Source organism: Pseudorasbora parva, chromosome 12 (genome assembly GCF_024679245.1).
Source record: "Pseudorasbora parva isolate DD20220531a chromosome 12, ASM2467924v1, whole genome shotgun sequence".
NCBI classification, from domain to species: Eukaryota; Metazoa; Chordata; class Actinopteri; order Cypriniformes; family Gobionidae; genus Pseudorasbora; species Pseudorasbora parva.
The window spans coordinates 38,248,048-38,267,293 of NC_090183.1; the positions used below are offsets into that span (position 1 = coordinate 38,248,048).

A 19,246-nucleotide genomic window follows, 5' to 3' on the forward strand; every position below is an offset into this window, starting at 1 on the left:
GAACACTAACATTGTAAGAACACTAACACTAACACTAAGAACACTAACACTGTAGAACACTAACATTGTGTTAGTGTTCTACAGTGTTCTGTTCTAAAGTGTTCTACAGTGTTCAATCCACTTGACCAGACCACCCTGCGAGTTGAAAGGGTCACTCACCCCGGTGATGACTGCAGTCGAACCCCGAGACAACAGCAGCAGGCAGAGAAAGAAAGAAATGTTGGCTGTCATGGTCTTCAAACACTGGTGTCACAGGTTTCTCTCCCCTGGGGAGGGGGATCCAAGGACTACAAAAACACACACACACACAGACACGCACACAATAGGCTTTAAAGTTTTTGTTTTTCTTCAAGTGCTAATGTCCAACAGATACAAAGGTCAGGTAATTTGTATGCATGTATTCTCCAAAACGTGAAGAGAGGCAGCTTCTCAGTTGTTCTGATGAGGGACGGATGATTTATAAGCACTGTCCTTCATTCAGAGTTATCAGTGAGTTACGTCTTCATACGCAAAAGAGATGGAGTACGAAAGAGAGGAACAAAGAAAAACCAAGGTAATACAGTCGAACCCCCACCGCCCACGTGCCTGACACTTCACACCCCTCACATCCCAATTATAACATTCCCTTAAATATGATGGACATCTTTACCACCGTCCTGACCTGGTCTGTTGCATTTAAATGCATATGCACATATAATTATAGACCTTGCGCACATGACTTCGGTGCATTTAGAAATATGTTATAAAAAAATAATAATAATTTGACCTGCAAAACCTACAATATTTCCCAAGGCTACTAAACTTGTTTAGACCCAAATTTTATTTCACGATTCTGACATTCGACACACAAAAGGTGTTTTTTTTCCTCCCCACTCAACTGGCCGTTTTAGTGTTATTTTTTTCTCAATATTTTCTTTAATGAGTGCCTGAAATGGCAATGAAAAAATAACAAAGGGAAGATATGAATGGCATTGGTTCATCAGGCCAGGGATGTCAACGTCATCTGCAAACGTCCTTGAGCATTAAGAACAGTGGTTCAAGGTGGAGAATAGGTTGAAAATGTATTTCTGCAAAGAATGTGAAAGAGCTACCTGTCAAAATTGTTATTACAAGAATTTAGAAAGCACCCCAAAAGATAATCAACAGCTTTTCAATCTCAGATTTTGGATATGAAAACGAAAGGGCTCTGTTACTGACAGATACAAATACAGAAATATTTCACTTTACAGTAAGAATTTCATTCCTTGCTTTGTTTTAGGTATTCAAGTGATATATAAAAAAAGTATATGGACACTTCCCAAACAGCAACATCGAGTTGGCCCAGATCTTGGCCACATCTGGTACTTTAGGATTCAATGTGCATTCAGTGTGGATCCAATGCACATATGGAACATGTGGATTCAAGATTCCCAGCTATGTTGCCATCTGGGATCAGACACACTTGAAAATGTATGAATGTCACTGTATCGGAATGCAAAATATCAAACCAAATTGCATTATTTCTATAAATTGTAGATGAAACAGGTGTCAAAGTGAGTTTTACATCATGGATATAAAGTAATTTCCCTACAAGTTCACACAGGTGTCTTGTCAGAGTAATCACAGGTGTAGTTCATCATGTTTACTATGAATATATTCTACTGACATTAGAGTTCCCCAGTACCCAGTGGTCGAGAGTAAAAAAGTGTCTCTACTAATTACTCTCCTTAAGTACATTTTTAAAGTATCTGTATTTTTTATCAGAGTATCTGATTTTTTTATTTTACTTCACTACATTCCAAAGCATGATATCATACTTTTAAAACATTCGATAAAAGCATATACCGTTCCTTGTTATTTCAATCTGAAGAAACCACCACCCCTTCTAACATTTTTCATCCTCGTGTATTAACAGGTTAAATTAAGGGAATTATTTAATTTATACACAGTTTAGTGATAAATACGAGACAGTTTGAAATGTATTTATTTCGAGGCCTTCTGGATAAGAAGCCGACTGAATATTGCGATACATTCTACTCGTTCACCGACGCCATTGCTGCTCACAGACGCGTGATAGAGGTGCGTCAGGCCTGTTTGAGAGCAAAAATCAATTAAAGTGTCCACAGATATCATTGTTGGCCAAGTGACCTGGGTATGAAAAGGAGCTATTGATTCTGAGTTTTCTCTTCCTTGAATTTTTCTATTTTTTTCCTTTTCCTTCTTCTTGATTTTATGGAAACGTCATACCTGAGCGATCTACTTTGACATCCTGTAAACTTGGCGAGCTGACCAAAATCTACGACAGAGGAAAAGACGACACGTCATAAAGAAGAACATTTTTCCAGTTTTGCTCTGTGAAGCCAGACTTTTTAAATCCACAGAACTTTTAAAGGTGTATGGTCACCCATAACCCAGATTTGAGGGACATTAAAATCTTCACAGGAACACTTCTCTTGTGAATCTTTTGAGAGAGACATTATACATTATACAAGCAGGTTTGGTTGAGCTTCTGTTCATGTCCCTTGATCAATTTTTATATGTGAATGAAAGCCTAAATTAAATCTATTCATCATATAAAATGATCGAGTCTCTTCATAAAATTTGGACTTAACCACTCAATTCATATGGATTACTTTTACAATCTCTTTATGAACTTTTTGAAGAGTCAAAATGTCAGTAGCATAGACTGTCAATGAAGGGACAGAAAGCTCTCAGATTTCATAAAAAAGATCTTTATTTGTGTTCCGAAGATGAACAAAAGTCTTACAGGGTGGGGTACTATTTTGGGTGAACTATCCCATTATTCACTGAGAGCAAGCACATGTTATCAGTATGTTTTGGGAAACTTTCTGGTCAGAACTGGAGCTTAATCAGCTCCAACCTAGGAGAGACTGTATATCTGTATATCTGCGTAATATTCTGTGTAACAGATCAGTGTAGAGAAGGTGTAAAATGGGCATCCTAAGAGATGGGTGGACTTGTTGCTCTGGGCAAGCTGGCACCTGCTCCAGACCTGGAAGGTCACTATGTGCCTAATTCCAGGATGAAAGAGTCAACAATTGATCTACAGACACGTGCATCTGATTTACTGACAATGTGTGAAAATTTACCATGACCATTTAATTTTTTCCTTCTGAGCCAATCAAAATCATCCACCTTGCAGTAATGACATGGTTAGACCTTGAAAACAGTATAACTGTTGGGGCAATTGTATGTACGGTACAATGAGACAGGGAGAGTGGGAGCGTGGCCTACGAACTCCTTGTGAGACTTGAAGCTGGCTTGTGCTGATGAAACTGCAAACTATTCTTCAGTAAAACTTTCTTTATTTAAATGCACTCCTGACACTTGGTCTTTATTTTTCACTACTAGTCTTGGGTCATAAACGGTTAACCCCTAACAGTACTTTTCTGTGAAGCTGCTTTGAAACGATATGTATTGTGAAACGCACCATACAAATAAATATGAATTAATTTATGAAGCCACTGTTAATTTTACCATTACATATTATATTGTTATCTTACAGTCATATTTCTAGAGGGAGTTTGCTTATTTTGTTATATAAATAAAAAATCAGACAAGGTCACTGGTACTACAAAAGTAGTCCTATGTGGTATTCCGCCACGTGTCTCAGTGACACCCCCAACTCTGGGCTTAAAGAAAATCCTGAGCTTCCCACTCGTAATTTCGACTTTGTGGTGATGTTCATGTGCGTTCGATCTTTACAGCGTGACTTAAATGCACCCATAAGCATATCTTTCTGTCTCCTTGTGGTTTGTAAATGTTAAAGATAATTGTTATAAGCATTTACGAACAAAAGTCATTTAAACACCTTAGTTCAAGCATTGTACTGCTTTCATAATGGTGGACATTGTTGCAGTAATGCACAGTAATGCAGTTTAAGACTCATTAAGGACTTATTAATATCCCATTAGTGCCTCTCTCTCTTATTATTTCTTTCTGTGTGCCTGTGTTTGGCCTTCTTCCCCCACACTGCTTCTCTCCAGGATCATCCCTGAATTGTTAGTGCTGACATTTTTTGACTTTATACCAAGAGTGATGCGAATGGTTAAAGAGGACCACATGAGCAGAGATCCAGTAGAACTGCAGTCTTGAATCGTAAAATTCAGCAATACGTGTTTATCTAAGACTTGTCTGTAGTATCATGGTTTGTTAAAAAGACCCCCATAATCCAGTGCCATAATCCTTTATTATGCTTGAGTAAACGGAGCAGATGGTTTAGAGACGGGATTTAAGCAAACTGCAGTAGAGACGATTACATAGCAGTTCTTTTGTAGCCTATGAAGGACTTACAAAGAATTAGTGGGGAACATAAATGTTTAATGCAAAACAGAATGTAACTTAAAACAGATTTGCCAAGGTCCCTAACGAGAAATAAAGAACATGTTCATTTGACTAATGCTTTAGATTTCAGAATGATCTGCTGTTTTGGGAAGGCAATCATTCGAGACAGTTCTGAGAGGTAATTATACCCCACATTTTTGATGGTAGACTTCGGCTCAGACATTTCAGCATGATCTAACGAACATTTGAGAATGAAATTGGTCAACTGGTTATCTAATCACATCTATTGTCCTTTTATAGACAAATTAAGGCGGCACCCATTTAATTATTTTAATGAATATAATAATTTGTTTGATGCATTTTATCTCACGGTTATGAGAGTGTTGCATCATTAACTTTTTAAAATTGTATCAAAAATGCAATCTGGATGTCCCTGTCCATTTAGCGATTTAATTTTTTCAATTTACACACTTAATATATTCAGTTGACTTACGTGATTCAAAAACACAGACTGACAAAGAACACAGATTTAATATTACTTATTTTTTCAAAACTAAAATGGAAATTTTTAGTGAAATAAGTAACCTTTACAATACCTCATGTTCTGTGCAGGAAACATTTTTGTCTGAAAGCAGCTGGATATAGTGCCATCACGTTCTGGTACTGGTACCTCTGTAGGTGTCAACCTGAGGGTGAAAAAAACATGCACATAGAGCACATCAATTATTTCTTGCTGTGTTCCCTGTGCTATCAGAATGGTTTTGTGTGGGCGTTTGGCAGTTAGAATGATGCAGAGAAAGTGTAGAAGTGTCTTTTGGTGTCATAACGGATTGCTGAGTGCCCCATTGCATGTGAAACCTCATGAATACATAAAAGTCTGAAACAATGAAGAGCAGCAGGCATGTGTTTACATCCAATACCAATTATTCCACCCACACATTAAAGTGTTTTAAATGTGTATAGCCGACTTTGCCCTTTCATATCCTTGTAACAATTTTTTGGAACCTTTTTTTGTGCTTTGCATGTCAAACTAAACTTTCTACATAGTAGGTAAACTGAATGCTATGTTAAAAGCAAATTAATTCAGGTTTAAAATATAAATTATATGGTCAATTGTGAATGTATAAAACTATGTAAATGATTTGGCCTACATTTAGATATGAATTATTGAATAAAGCATTTTACCCAAAATGGTAGCTTTGGGGTAAAGTGTGTCAAATGCATGGGGGTAAACTGTGCCAGTAGTGTAACCAATAGGCATAGTAAGCTTAGTCACCAGATTCAGAAAATTAATATTCAAATGAATTAAAAATACTTCAACAAAAAAGAAAAAAAAGAACATTGAAACATTGATGAAAACATGAACACTGTGCTGGGAGGAAAAAATACATAGCAGACACTGAAATAAAATTATTAGATTTCTCTCCAAAGCACAATACAATTTAATAAAAAATGCAGAGACTCTATTCGCCCTCTTAATAATAACACATTTCTGAACATGGAAACTTACACATTTTGCACGAGTGTTAATAGATTTTTAAAGTGTTGGTGGTGTGTAGTGCATTGAAACAAGTTCATGGCTGAAATGCTCAAACTCTGAACTGAATGATATTTAGGGCATTTGCCAAAAAAAGTATTTCATCTTCAGCTTCTTTCAAATAGCACATGCAGCCACATGCTCTCCAGCTCCTTGGCAACGTAGTCTAATTATTTCTTCCTGTCTGAAATTCTACATTTGGATCACGGCATCATATTTTCTGCAGTTTCTTCTTTCTAAAAATGGTTCTGAGGTTCAGTAATTTACTTGTCTTGTAATTCAGTTAAAGATCCAATAACCTAAATGAATGTTTGACTTTAATTAAATTTTAGCTTGCCTCTGAGACTCTGCTCATTTTAGAATGTTTCATCGCCCATTTATTTCAAAATGTCATTGATTGTTTTTGCTTTGTTTGGACTGCAACTTCAATCTACTTGATTAATTTGGGCTGAAGTTTCAATCAGGCCAGAACCAATGAACTGGGTTTTGCCACCACAGCTGTGGGACTGGGACTGTGCATTGGCAGAAGACATTAGTGCAATTATTGCTCTGATTAAAATCATTGTAACATGCTATGGATATTTGATTCACACACAAATGATTATTTATCTCGTTTTTTTTATTTTATTATATTGCAGGCACTTTGTTGTTTTCATTTAAAGGGGCAGTTTACCCTAAAATTAAAATTGAGTCATAAATTACCTACACCGTATGCCCTTTTTTTCTTTTATCGACCACAAAAGTAGGATTTTTAAAAAAAAAGCTCTCTCCAGTGAATAGTGTTTATCGTATCACATACCCCCAGAACAATTGGAATATTCGACATGTGATGCATGGGATCATTCTGTGATGCTTTTGCATCTTTATTAAAAAACTTGCTGCTTACTGTCATTATGGACAAGAGCAAGCTGGACATGTTTAAAAAATCTCCTCTTAGGGTCCATAAAAAAGAAGAAGTGCATAGGGCATTAAAATGAGTGGAGTAATTTATGACTTAATTTCCATTTTAGGGTGAACTATCCCTTTAATAATTTGCAACCAGGTCAAATATACCATTTCAGTGAAAAATCGATCATAAATTTTGGGTCTAGATTAAATATTTTGACTTTTAATATGATTTGTGACCTGTAAGGTTGCCAGAATAATAATCATACACTGTTTGTTAATAGGCCAGAGGAGAACTGACCAGGTTTATTTTTCTCCATCATACCCTGATGGAGTTTTGGTTCCTTGCCACTATCGCCTTTGGCTTGGCTTGCTCAGTTGTGGACACAAAAATTTTGTTCTAAGAAGTTTTCAACTAAGTATCCAAATAAAATGAATTACTAAATAAACTATATTACTGATCTGCCCACATTGTCACTATATGATAAATTGAAATGAGCTGATAACATTACAGTTTTCTCCAGAAACAACTGTACAGCCAAATCAAATTTTGTTGCAATATTTTCCGGTTTAACACTGCGAAGCTGCTTTGAAACAATCGTCATTGTAAAAGGAAGTTGACTTGACTTGAAAAATGTATATGGATAAAATGTGTACGTTTGTATAAAGATAGATATAGATTTAGTTGAAGTGTTTTAATAAAATGTTATTCACAAAAATGCAAAAATGAAAATGACTTTCAGGATATTTGAATATTTTGTATTGCAAGTGTAAATACTAATGTATGTATATTAATATTAATTAATACAATTATTATTAATATAAATTATTTACACACTTATCCCAAGTGATATCATCATTAATAACTGCATGTTAATATATTGGTGCAAAAACAACATATTTTTGTAGGTTAACCCAGGCGATAGCGTCACCCTGATTTCCTTGACAAAAACCCAATAGGATTTTTCCATCGACTTTTAGAGTATTTCAGAACATAAAGTCTGTGACTAGCAAAAGCTTATGCTTCTTACACGTTTTGTTTATTGTAATGCACACAACTTTTTATACATTTTGAAGTGTTGTTACAATCGGCATATGTCAAAAGCTAAAACATAGGATAACTACACCGCGGTCACATGACTTCAGTCACATCACATATCTTCCAACAACTCTTTTAGAGCCATTTACTAAACAGGGCAACTTAGCGGCAGAGCACAATTCCAAAAAAGCTCAGATGGGAGTGGAAAGTTCTGTGCGTGATCTACTAACACATCTAAGAGCACAGTCACAGCCGGATCATTTCCATAAACACCAACAAAATCTACCAAGAGCAGTGCAAATTAGCGTTAGTTTAAGCTTTTTTGGGGTGGTAAATAATGACGCAAATTGACAAGCGCAAACCATAGTAAATCACTTTAAATGATTCAAATACTCTCCTCCCATAAATGTTGTGTCTGAAAGGGAAACTCCTACAAATGCATATGCAATAAGTTCAGCCGAAAAATAACCGTCCACGTCTTTTCAGAGCTAATTTTTCACTACGCTTCTTTAGTAACACACATAAATGCGTATAAATAGTACGAGTGTGCAAGGTCGTGGAATGTATACGGCAAAAGTCATTTTGGCGTGCATACGATACGCTGTTTTTCGCATGCATATGATACGCACTTTATGGCGTATATATGACACGCTCTCTTGGGTAGGTTTAGGGTAGTGGGGTGGGGGGTTCGTATGTATAATACGCCATAAAATGCGTATCATATGCACGCAAAAAACAGCGTATCATATGCACGCCAAAATGAATTTTGGCGTATACATTCCACGACATTGCACACTCGTACCATTTATACGCATTTTTCGTGAGATCGCCCAGGTTGAAAATGGACAAACCCAGAAATTGGGTTGTTTGAATGGGTCCATTCGATGCATTCAAACAAACCAATTTCTGGGTTTGTCCATTTTCAAACCAACTTTTTTTAGAGTGTGACAGTAGTTTAACACCAAAAGCTAGTAAATCTGGCCCTTTGTCTTTATTTAAAAACATTTTCCCTGAAAGTTCGAGTTATATTAGTTGCAACTTTTTAGCAACTGCCTTTTACAAACTAAAAACTCTCAAGAGTGTATTACTGATGCATTTTATATTGTGAAACATGAAACTATCTTGAGCTTGTGTTCACCACCTTGGAATATTTAAACAAACTCTTTGGTGTAAGCTGGCCAACAATGTCAGCCAGTTTTGTTCTAAAGAGAAGTAAAATAAAAGAAGGGTTGAAGAAGACCCAACAGGGAGGTATGAGATAAATTAGCATCTCATTACCTATAGATGGCGCATCATCTTTTTGTATGCATTTATGATACTGTGCAATTTAGAGTGGATATTTAATTGTAATTTAATTTACCTCCCATTTATTTCCAACATATGATTTTGTTTCGGTTGTATGTTATATGTCTTTTATATGACAAATATTTTCAGGTTGGGAAATAATGCGATTTAGGCTATAACTTTTATTAAAGCACGTGCCATTGTCCTGAACAGACTATGAATATGAAGGGCCTACCATGGAAATAATGTTCAGTTCTAGAAGGGTAGCAGCTCATGTACTCCTGGCTGAGCTTTTGACAGCCTTGGCTCTCACTGCCATAACAGAGGAACACTATGTCCATCACGAAGGTCTCCAAAACAGCTGCAACATCAGATTTTTAGTGGACAGCAAGCTACCCCATGCACTCAATCTCTAATGCCACACTTTCATCTTGAACTGAAACAGGCGATGATCATTAATCAGTGTCATAAGATGAAAATGAGAAGGTGAAGTTAGTCAAGTACATGTACTTCGACAGAATACATGATTTAGATCTATATCTTAATAATTAGAATGCATACTTTATGCTCTGTATTTTACTCTAAAGACTAAATCAAAAGATTGAGATGCTTTAATCTGGAGGTCAAACGTGTTGCTCTTGATGTTATAAGAACATGGTTATAAATGTGAAGCAATATGCACTATCCTAGCTGAAATAATCTCAAGCTGGTTTGTGGCAGCCTGTCAAAACTGAAAAAAATCTTTAAACAAACATGCAAGTCTTTCGAACAGAAAAAAATATTCGCCCTTGAGATATTTCCCGTTTATCCTTTTGTTGCGCAAGACAGTCAATACGACGCTAATGTCTTCAACACCCCCACAAGGTCAGGAATCCATCAGTTTTGATAAACAGAAAGACCTTGACTGCACTGAAGCATCTGTCCCCAAAAAACAACTGCAATGCAATCTGCAAATCAGAATTTAAAGAGCAACCAAATATTCAATTGGTATCCAAATGTAGTCACGATGACCAACATGTCATAAAGAATATAAAACGACAAACTCATGTTGAGTTTTTGTGTCAAGATCACTCAAATATAAAACATTTATTTAGTATATAATGTATTATGCATTTTCCTTGCATCTATAGGCAGGTGTGTAATAGCAGTTAAAGATTAGTGCTGGTGACTGAGAGGAACTAAGTGACTAGTTAACTAATTAAAAGGTTAGTTCCCCGAAATGAATATTCTTTCATAATTTACTCACCCTCATGTTGTTCTAAAATCATATGAATTTCTTCTTTTTCTGTGGAACACAAATAAAAGAATCATAAGTTGTCTTACATGGTTCATGTGATAGATCTTCTGAAGCTGTATGACATTAAAAAAATTCTAAAATCTTCACAGCCTCAGTAGCTTTCAAATCTTTCTCAGTCGCTTACTGGCCCAAGTGGCCTTCCCAACGTCTCTATGGTATTCTGGTCTTATTTAAAGAAAAAAAAAAAAAGTGTATACATTAAAAAAAAAAAAAATTAAAAAAAAAAATTATATATATATATATATATATATATATATATATATATATATATATATATATATATATATATATATATATATATATATATATAAATAAATATTATATATATATATATATATATATATATATATATATATATATATATATATATATATATATATATATATATATATATATATATATATATATATATATATATATAATAAATATTATATATATATATATATATACACACACACACACACACACACAGATCAGGCATAACATTGTGACCTTCCTAATATTGTATTGGCCCCCTTTTGCTGCCAAAACCGCCCTGACCTGTCGGGGCATGGACTCCACTAGATCCCTGAAGGTGTGCTGTGATATCTGGCACCAAGATGTTAGCAGCAGATCCTTTAGGTCCTGTAAGTTGCAGAGTGGGGTCTCCATGGATTGGACTTGTTTTTTAGCACATCCTACAGATGCTTGATTGGATTGAGATCTGGGTAATTTGGAGGCCAAGTCAACACCTCAAACTCATTGTTGTGCTCTTCAAACTATAGTGACCACTGCAGACTGCGAACACCCAACAAGAGCTGCAGTTTTGGAGATGCTCTGACCCAGTCGTCAAGCCATCACAATTTGGCCCTTGCCAAACTCGCTCAAATCCTTACACTTGCCATTTTCCCTGCTTCTAACGCATTAACGTTGAGGACAAAATGTTTACTTGCTCGCCAATATATCCCACTCACAAACAGGTGCTGTGATGAAGAGATAATCAGTGTTATTCACTGTGAGTGATCATAATGTTATGCCTGATCGGTGTATATAAACATATACACAGCCTATTTTTTTTAACCATTTGAAGTATGTATACTGCTCACACTGGGATAGGATCAAAATATATAGTCTTTAGTCTCATAGTCCATCCTTTAACCTTACTGTAAACAGCACCTTGGCTCTGAAACATGTATTTATACATGCACTGCTGTCATAGGCCAAGAGTTTGCTGGCATGATGGTAAATTGGGCTGACAAGAAGGGCCAGCAGGACCCGCGGCAGTCACATGGTGGTGATCATGTGACAGCCTAAGCCAGAGAAGAGTCACTAATGATTACATTTGCAGTTGTGCCTACACCTTCACATTGACCATCTCCTGCTCAATCCTGGATGTATTTATAATGTTTAGGTACAATGTAATCTTAAGATAGATTCTGGAAGAGTCCCCTGATGCATTTTAAATGTGCTTAGAGTGCAGATACTGAGAATGGAATATTAATGCAATGGGGAATGCTGCTTACAATATACCACACAATTATGGCCTATATATGCTAGTTTAAAAAAAAAATGTTCTTACATGTTATTTTTACTCCAAAAAATGGTACATTTAACAGTATTTTACTGTAAAATGTAGGGGTCCCCCCGACTAAGGATTTATACATTCGAATCAGAATTTTCGAATCTCTCTATGGTCGACCGATAGTCTAATCATCTATGTGTGTGTAGCTAAGTTAAACCATAGACCAGAAGAAGAAAAAAACGGTATAAACGGGCTGGGAACGGCAGGACACTAGTCAGCAGGAGGCTAAGACTATTTTTATTTCACTTTACACACGGCACACAGCCACCACTTTTAATAAAATAATCAAAACTAGGCTACACTACACATTCGTAAATGAACCGTTCTCTCATAACATTTAAAAGCCGCGATCGAAACAGAACATCACACAAATATATAAAAGGACATTTTGATAAATAAACCTAAAAAAATACCTACCTAGAGAGGAAAAGAACACTTTGAGTGCGTTTTTATGCCGATTGTGCCTAAATGGGGTCGCACACCGGACTGAAGCTCAGCGCCGTGTCTCAGGACTCGGGTATCTCACACCAGGCAGACGTGAACATTATATACGCGCAAGCTCAATTTTGAATCGACTTCTGACAGAAGAGCTGCACGATGAGTGTATCTTGTAGCACAGGCCAGGGTGAAATCAGTATGTACATTCACGATTTGAGGGAAATATACATTTAATCGCCGCGGACAGGCGTTGAATGCCGCCGTCGGTGCAGGGTTGCCAACTCTCACGCATTTGGCGTGACACACACGCTTTCGGGCTCGGTGTCACGCTCTCACGCTGCCCAGCTTAATCTCACGCCAAATTGCCAAACCTGCATTTTATATTAAACAAAGCTAGGCCTATAGATTTTATTAATATTATTATTATGATTATTATTAAGTCTTAATGCGAAATTCAAACAATCCATCCATGAAACCGGTAGCGATTTGAGGAGCGTGCTTGATATTTTGCAGTTCCGTTAGTTTGCGCTGTCTCAAAGCCACGCCCACCACATGGGACATATCATGAATATTCATGAATACTCCACCCACTGGAACAGTTTTTCACAGGAACTGAATATTACACAACACCGGCGAGAAGGGTATTCCTGCACAACCGGAGGCTGCAGTTTCAGGACCCCAGTTCTAAGACCCCAGTTCTAGGACCCTAGATTTTTGTGACAGCACCACCTACCGAATTGAATCACCAAAACACTAATTTAAGATGGACGATGGACACCGATCAGACTGTGAGTACTGATATTCAATCTAGTTTTATTTTATAACGTTTAAACGAAAAACAAAATGTACTAAACAAAAAGTGAGCTGCTATGAATTAAGAATAAATTCACACGAATTAAGAATTTGTGTGCTAGTTTTATTAGTTACTATGATGTTCTTGATCGTGGCGTGGCCATGATTTATTAAATCCTTTTTGATTTTTAATGACTATAATACATCTAGCCAGCACATTATTAAACTTAAAAAGATGACAAATGTTGGTGTAAGGGTGTGTGATTTACCTGTAGCTTACTGTATTAGTGGGGAAACTTCCTGAATAATCATTGTTTTACCATAGTTAAGAATAAAATATTCTTACATAACTGCTCTGACTGCCTGGTTGCACTACAATATCAGCCTGTCTAAATGATGCATAATGTTTGACAAGTTCAGCCATTTATACTTTGGCTACGTTCTTATAGTCTGTACTTTTGCTGCGAAGGATTAAAAAGATTAAAATGAATCCTTTAATTAAAAAAAATAAAAATAATTATGTATGAATCTTGCACAATTTTGTTTTATTATTATCCTTGGAGCTGGACTGAAAAGACTGGGCATAATATTGCAGTGATTAATAAATGCATATTTAGCTACTTCAAACAAATATTATTATATTCCATTCTGCATATGTAGATTTCATAATGTAACCGAGATGGCAATGGCTTTTGACATGTAGCCTATGTTACCTTTTTTTTTTTTGCTTTTAGGGATTGCCACGCCATCACTGTGGAAATGACTGCAGGATTGTCATGTTAATTTTAGAGTCTCAGTGTTTTTTGTTGTTGTTGTTGTTTATATATATATATATATATATATATATATATATATATATATATATATATATATATATATATATATATATGTATATGCTTATATAGTATCTGTCAATGTCACACATCTTTCAGATGGACATGGCTTTCATTAGAAAGTGGTGGTGTCTTCTTTTGATGGAGCGCTTCCAAATAGAAGGGTATTATAACAATATATATTTGTATTTTCAACACTTGCTGGTTTTTATAAATTGTGCAGTATTTTATTGAATGTATGTTATCATCTACAGTTCATTTTGTGTCATGGCTCATTTATCAAAACTACTATGTTCACCAGATTAGTATAATGACTTTCAGTCATCATCCATTTAGCTAAGTAAGAAATGTTTACAATAGTTGCCTCACACTGTATGCAGCTTCAACTGTATAGTACCATGGTCTCAATTGGTGGGTATTGCTCTTATATACTTACAAATTTGGAGTTTGGAATTAGACATCAGTAACATTAATATTCTGTTTGGCTTTCTCTCTCTACAACTCCAACAGTGCACAAGTGTTAAATCATATATATATATATATACAGCCATTCCGTCTGTGAGGCAACTGATGAAAAAAGGGGTCTTTTTGGTGCTGTTGTTATTGCAAAAATGACATAAATATATATTCTTCAAACATTCTTGAGTCTTGTCTTGCCTCTATACAATCTTTAAAATATCTGACTGTAATTTAGTGACTGCATATACTGATTCCATCTTTATTTTACCTGATAATTAACTAATTAGTTAAACTTAAGGAGGTTAATCAATATACAGTATAATTCAAGAAACTAAGATTTTTAAGGTACTCAACTTTTTTTTAAAGATTGATATACATTTTAAAATTATATTTTGTGTAAATTAATGTGTTTAAATTTAAAATTGTGACTCAAAGCAGGTATTACACACTTTGTAATTAGCCTCTGATGCATTTTGAATTAAAAAAAAATCACATAAAATATACTCCTGAGATTAAATATCTTTATACTATGTAGGCTACTAACTAAACCACATGGGTCATAGAACTGAGGTCCTGAAACTGCAGCACACCGCTATATCATCCAGTTCTGTAGGTGGTGCTGTCACAAAAAACGAGGGTCCTAGAATTGCGGTCCTGAAACTGGGGTCCTGAAACTGCAGCCTCCGGTTGTGCAGGAATATACTACTGCGGCGCGCGCAGTCACGTGGTACATGGAGCGCTCAATACTTCTAGCGCGGTGTGCATTTGAATGGCTTAACCTGGGCTTAACACACAACAAGGTACACAACAGTTTCACTCTACAGATGTTTGCTGCAAGTTTTGTTAAACAGTACAGCATAGTGTGCATTGATTATTAAGTCATATTCATGACCATATTAAGCCATATTCATTGGATCGTTTTATTATGTAGAGTGATAGAGATGCAACATTGTTGACATTAATTTTATTCTTGTATTTAGCCCTCTGGGGTCAAACTCATATTCATTGATGGTCAAATGTGACCATACACCGTAACTATTTTTCAATCAAATAAGTGTATTTTAGCTCAAAAATGTTTATTTAATATTTTGAAGAGATCTTTTGGTAGGCTACTAAATACTACTTGTGCAATAATTATAGTCAATTAATGACCACTTAAAATATATTTCTTCTAATATTTTTATTATTTATATTTCAATTTGTGTAGTAATTAAGGTTAAAATAGAGACTTCTAATTCAAAGAGGTAAATTAGAGTCATTTTGTTGCTTAAAAAATAAATGTTAATTTGTAATGCCATTACCCAGTAGGTGCCTTATGGCTCTTCAAAGGGTCATGAAACCCTACAGCTAAATTTTTGAGATTTTAACAGAGGTATGTGTGTTGAACATCATTGAACATAGTGTTAGAATAAATAGCCTATACATATATCTAATCTAGTTCTTCAAAAACAGTCTTGCATTTGAATAAATATTTAGATCAAACACTAGATTTCTTTAAATGTGAAATTTTTAAAACGTTAATATACTTTTATATTTTTAGTGAATAATGATACTTATATAAGCACAAGTGAATATCAATGAATGCGAGTACATATAATTTGACCGTTTCAAATTAAGTTTGAAATTGGACCCCCCCAGTCCCGTCAACCAATACCCCCCCCCCCCCCCCAGTCGATGCATCGAATCTTCGACTATTAGGGGTCACCCCTAGTAAAATTACATAATATGTAAGGTTAGCTCTACAGTTATCCCTGTATACAGTAAGGGGACCTAACAGTTTTTTTATTGTAGCATTTTTACAGTCTTACAATTAAAATTACAACCATTTGGACCAAACAAGTGGACTGAGTCAAGAAAAAGATGGTAGATTCTGCTTCTGATATTGTCTACTGCACATTATGCAAATGTATTATGCAAGGATTTTCATACTGTGCTCAGAGTGCATGCTATCAGTAATAGTAAACAGATACAAAGTACAAACAGCTACTGTCACCAGTGGAATGGCTTGATATATGTAGAACCTAATGTAGATGATGTTGTGTTAACACTCAAATCAAGAGAATTAGCCTTTTTTATTAAGTTACAGCAGTGTGCTTAGAATGCAACTATTTTATTTCAAACAATGTGTAAAATGTGATTATCTCTGTGATAGGCTCATTTTTAAGTTAAAACTAAAGCTGGGGACACTGACTGACTAGCTTAAAAAAATGTATTGCTCATTGTTAGTTCATGTTGAGCAATATTTTTTACAGCATTTATTAATTTAGGTTAGTTCATTAAAAACATTGTTTGTTCAGGGCATTAATGTTAACAGATACAACCTTTGATCCTAAAAATGTATTATGTATTATAAATGTTGAAATAATATCATTAAATAAGATTAATAAATAATTTATACAAGAATTGTTAATTGTTAGTTCTTGTTAACTTATTGTATTACCATTACAAATTGCTCAGTAGTAAAAACATTGAGATTTAAAGTTTAGATATAAAGTTAATATATTAAAAGTAAGTATAAAGTATAATATATTAAAGTTAGTATATTTAAATTTCACCCAAAAATGAAAATTAGCCCATGATTTACTCACCCTCAAGTCATCCTAGGTATATATGACATTCTTCTTAAAAAAAAAAAAGCTTTATAATGGCATTAAATGGCTGTTTCTGTTTCAAAGTCCATAAACTGAATATCTGTATAAACCGTAGTTAAACTGTCATACGCACGTTCACGAGAGGCTGATGTTACAGCGTATGAAGTAGGACGCTCCAGCAAGAATATGCTTGTTCTTGTGAGAACCATGTTTTGTTTTGCTCTATCCTCTGTGCTATTGCTATAACACCAGTCTCTCGTGAACAAGCGTTTGACAGTTAGCGGAAGTTAGAGACTGCAGTTTGAAAAGTTTTAAATATGGATATTTTTCTTACACAAACACATTGCATCACATCAGAAGGCCTTTATTAACCCCCGGAGCTGTGTGGAGCACTTTTATGATGAATAGATGCAAAACAGAAACATTTATTGCCATTATGAAGATTGGAAGAGCCAGAACATATTTAATATAACTCGGATTGTATTTGTCTGAAAGAAGAATGTCAAATAAAGCTAAGAAAACTTGAGGGTGAGTAAATCATGGGATAATTTTCATTTTTGGGTGAACTATTCCTTTAAAGCGTTAGTTAGTTCACCCCAAAATTCAGTCATCATTTACTCACCCTCATGTCATTCCAAACCCGTAAGACTTTTGTTCATCCTTGGAAGACAAATCTTTTTGATGAAATCTGAGAGCAGTCTGTGCCTCCACTGACAGCTACACAACACTTATGTGCTTCAAAATGTTTATAAAGAGATCAAATTCATGTTTTTATTCACATTCATCAACTCACACATCAGTTTTGGTAAATGAATGGAAGCTCAAGAATGTTCTTTGGTGTGAGAACCAATGAGGTTCCTTCTCTTGTTACGCAGCACGTTTGAGCTTCTGCAAGAACCAATGAAGTTTGTTCTTGTGCGTCAAGCAGGTTTGGTCGAGCTTCTGTTTATGTCCCTTGATCAATGTTTATGTGTGAATAAAAGTCTAAAGCATAAAATTAAATCTGTTCATCATATAAAGTGACTGTGTCTCTTCAGAAAATTTAGACTAAACTGTTCAATTCATACGGACTAGTTATGATCTCTTTATGAAATTTTTGAAGCATCAAAGTGCCAGTTGCGTAGACTGTCAATAAAGGGATAGAAAGCTTTCGGATTTCATCAAAAAGATCTTCATCTGTGTAACGAAGATGAATGAAAGTCTTGCAGGTAATAAGTAATTAATGACAGAATTTTCATTTTTGGGTGAACTATCCCTTTAAAGGGCCAATAAATCTGTCTGCTGCTAACCGAGTGCAGAACTGTTCACAGTGTGAGGTCACAGCCTCGACATACCTCCAATGGAAAGCCACCATCAAACACATGTGATTCAACCCTTTTCTCCCTTTCTCTCTCACATCTCTCACTTTGATGTGCCTTTCCCTTCCTCTGTAGCCCATTTATCCCTGGAACCCATTCATTTATCCCCCTTTGGCTGATGCGCACATACACAGTAATAAGGAGCTTCCCTCATTAAAAAGTTTCGCTGGAGGCATTATGACATTACTGCCCCCCAGACATACAGATACACGCATTCATTTTCTATTATGAGGAAATGTTTTTGAAGAGAATATGAGCATCTTCAAATATAGTCTCAGAAATCACACAGAGCTGATTGCATTGATTCTGAAGCTGCCAAACTTCTTGAAATTCAGAAAAGCTCAGGGAATTTAATTGCAAAGTGTAATATTTTAAGAAATAACTGGAAACGTATGCTTTCTTAAATGTCAGGAATGTTCAATAATTGTTAGAAAATATCATTCAAAAAAGGATTTCCAAGAAATCCAAGAATATTTGCTATATATACTCTCTTATAACCATTCAAAGTTTTTGTTTTAAAATGTCAAAACATGGTTAATGGGTTACTTCAGTGATTTAGCATTAAGCTAAACTGGGTCAGTAATAAAGCCCTGCATTTATGCCCGAGCCCGACGGGCCCCGACTTTTTTACGCCCCTCGGGCCGGGCTTCGGGCCAATTTTCATGTCATACCTAAAACGCGGGCCGGGCTTCGGGCCTTTTTATAGGCTTCTCCTTCGTTTTATATTTATTTTATCAATTAAAAGGAACAATGAGTTCTGCGCTGGTGGAAACAACACGAGACCATAATAGCTAACGCAACTGTTAAGATGGCTCGCACAGTGTTCAGAGCATAGGTTCAGAGTCCGCGCCAGCAGCAGCAGCGCGCGTTTCTTCAGCGCGGAGACAC

At 35.6% G+C, this 19,246-nt stretch overlaps 1 protein-coding gene across 5 annotated transcripts in view; it reads right to left on the reverse strand.

Annotated features, from left to right (window-relative positions):
• Positions 1-19,246, reverse strand: part of prok2 (prokineticin 2) — a 46,098-nt gene that overhangs the window by 3,610 nt on the left and 23,242 nt on the right. For 2 of the 5 annotated variants that reach the window (XM_067458515.1, XM_067458517.1), the window contains 3 exons: positions 10,276-10,314; positions 4,881-4,970; positions 160-287 (listed from right to left, as the gene is read on the reverse strand). In XM_067458515.1, the coding sequence (XP_067314616.1) occupies positions 160-231 (72 nt within the window). In that variant the 5' untranslated portion in view covers positions 232-287; positions 4,881-4,970; positions 10,276-10,314. Of the gene's footprint in view, positions 1-159; positions 567-4,880; positions 4,971-10,275; positions 10,315-19,246 lie in introns of those variants that run through there. The other 3 variants (XM_067458513.1, XM_067458516.1, XM_067458518.1) reach the window with 2 other exon arrangements.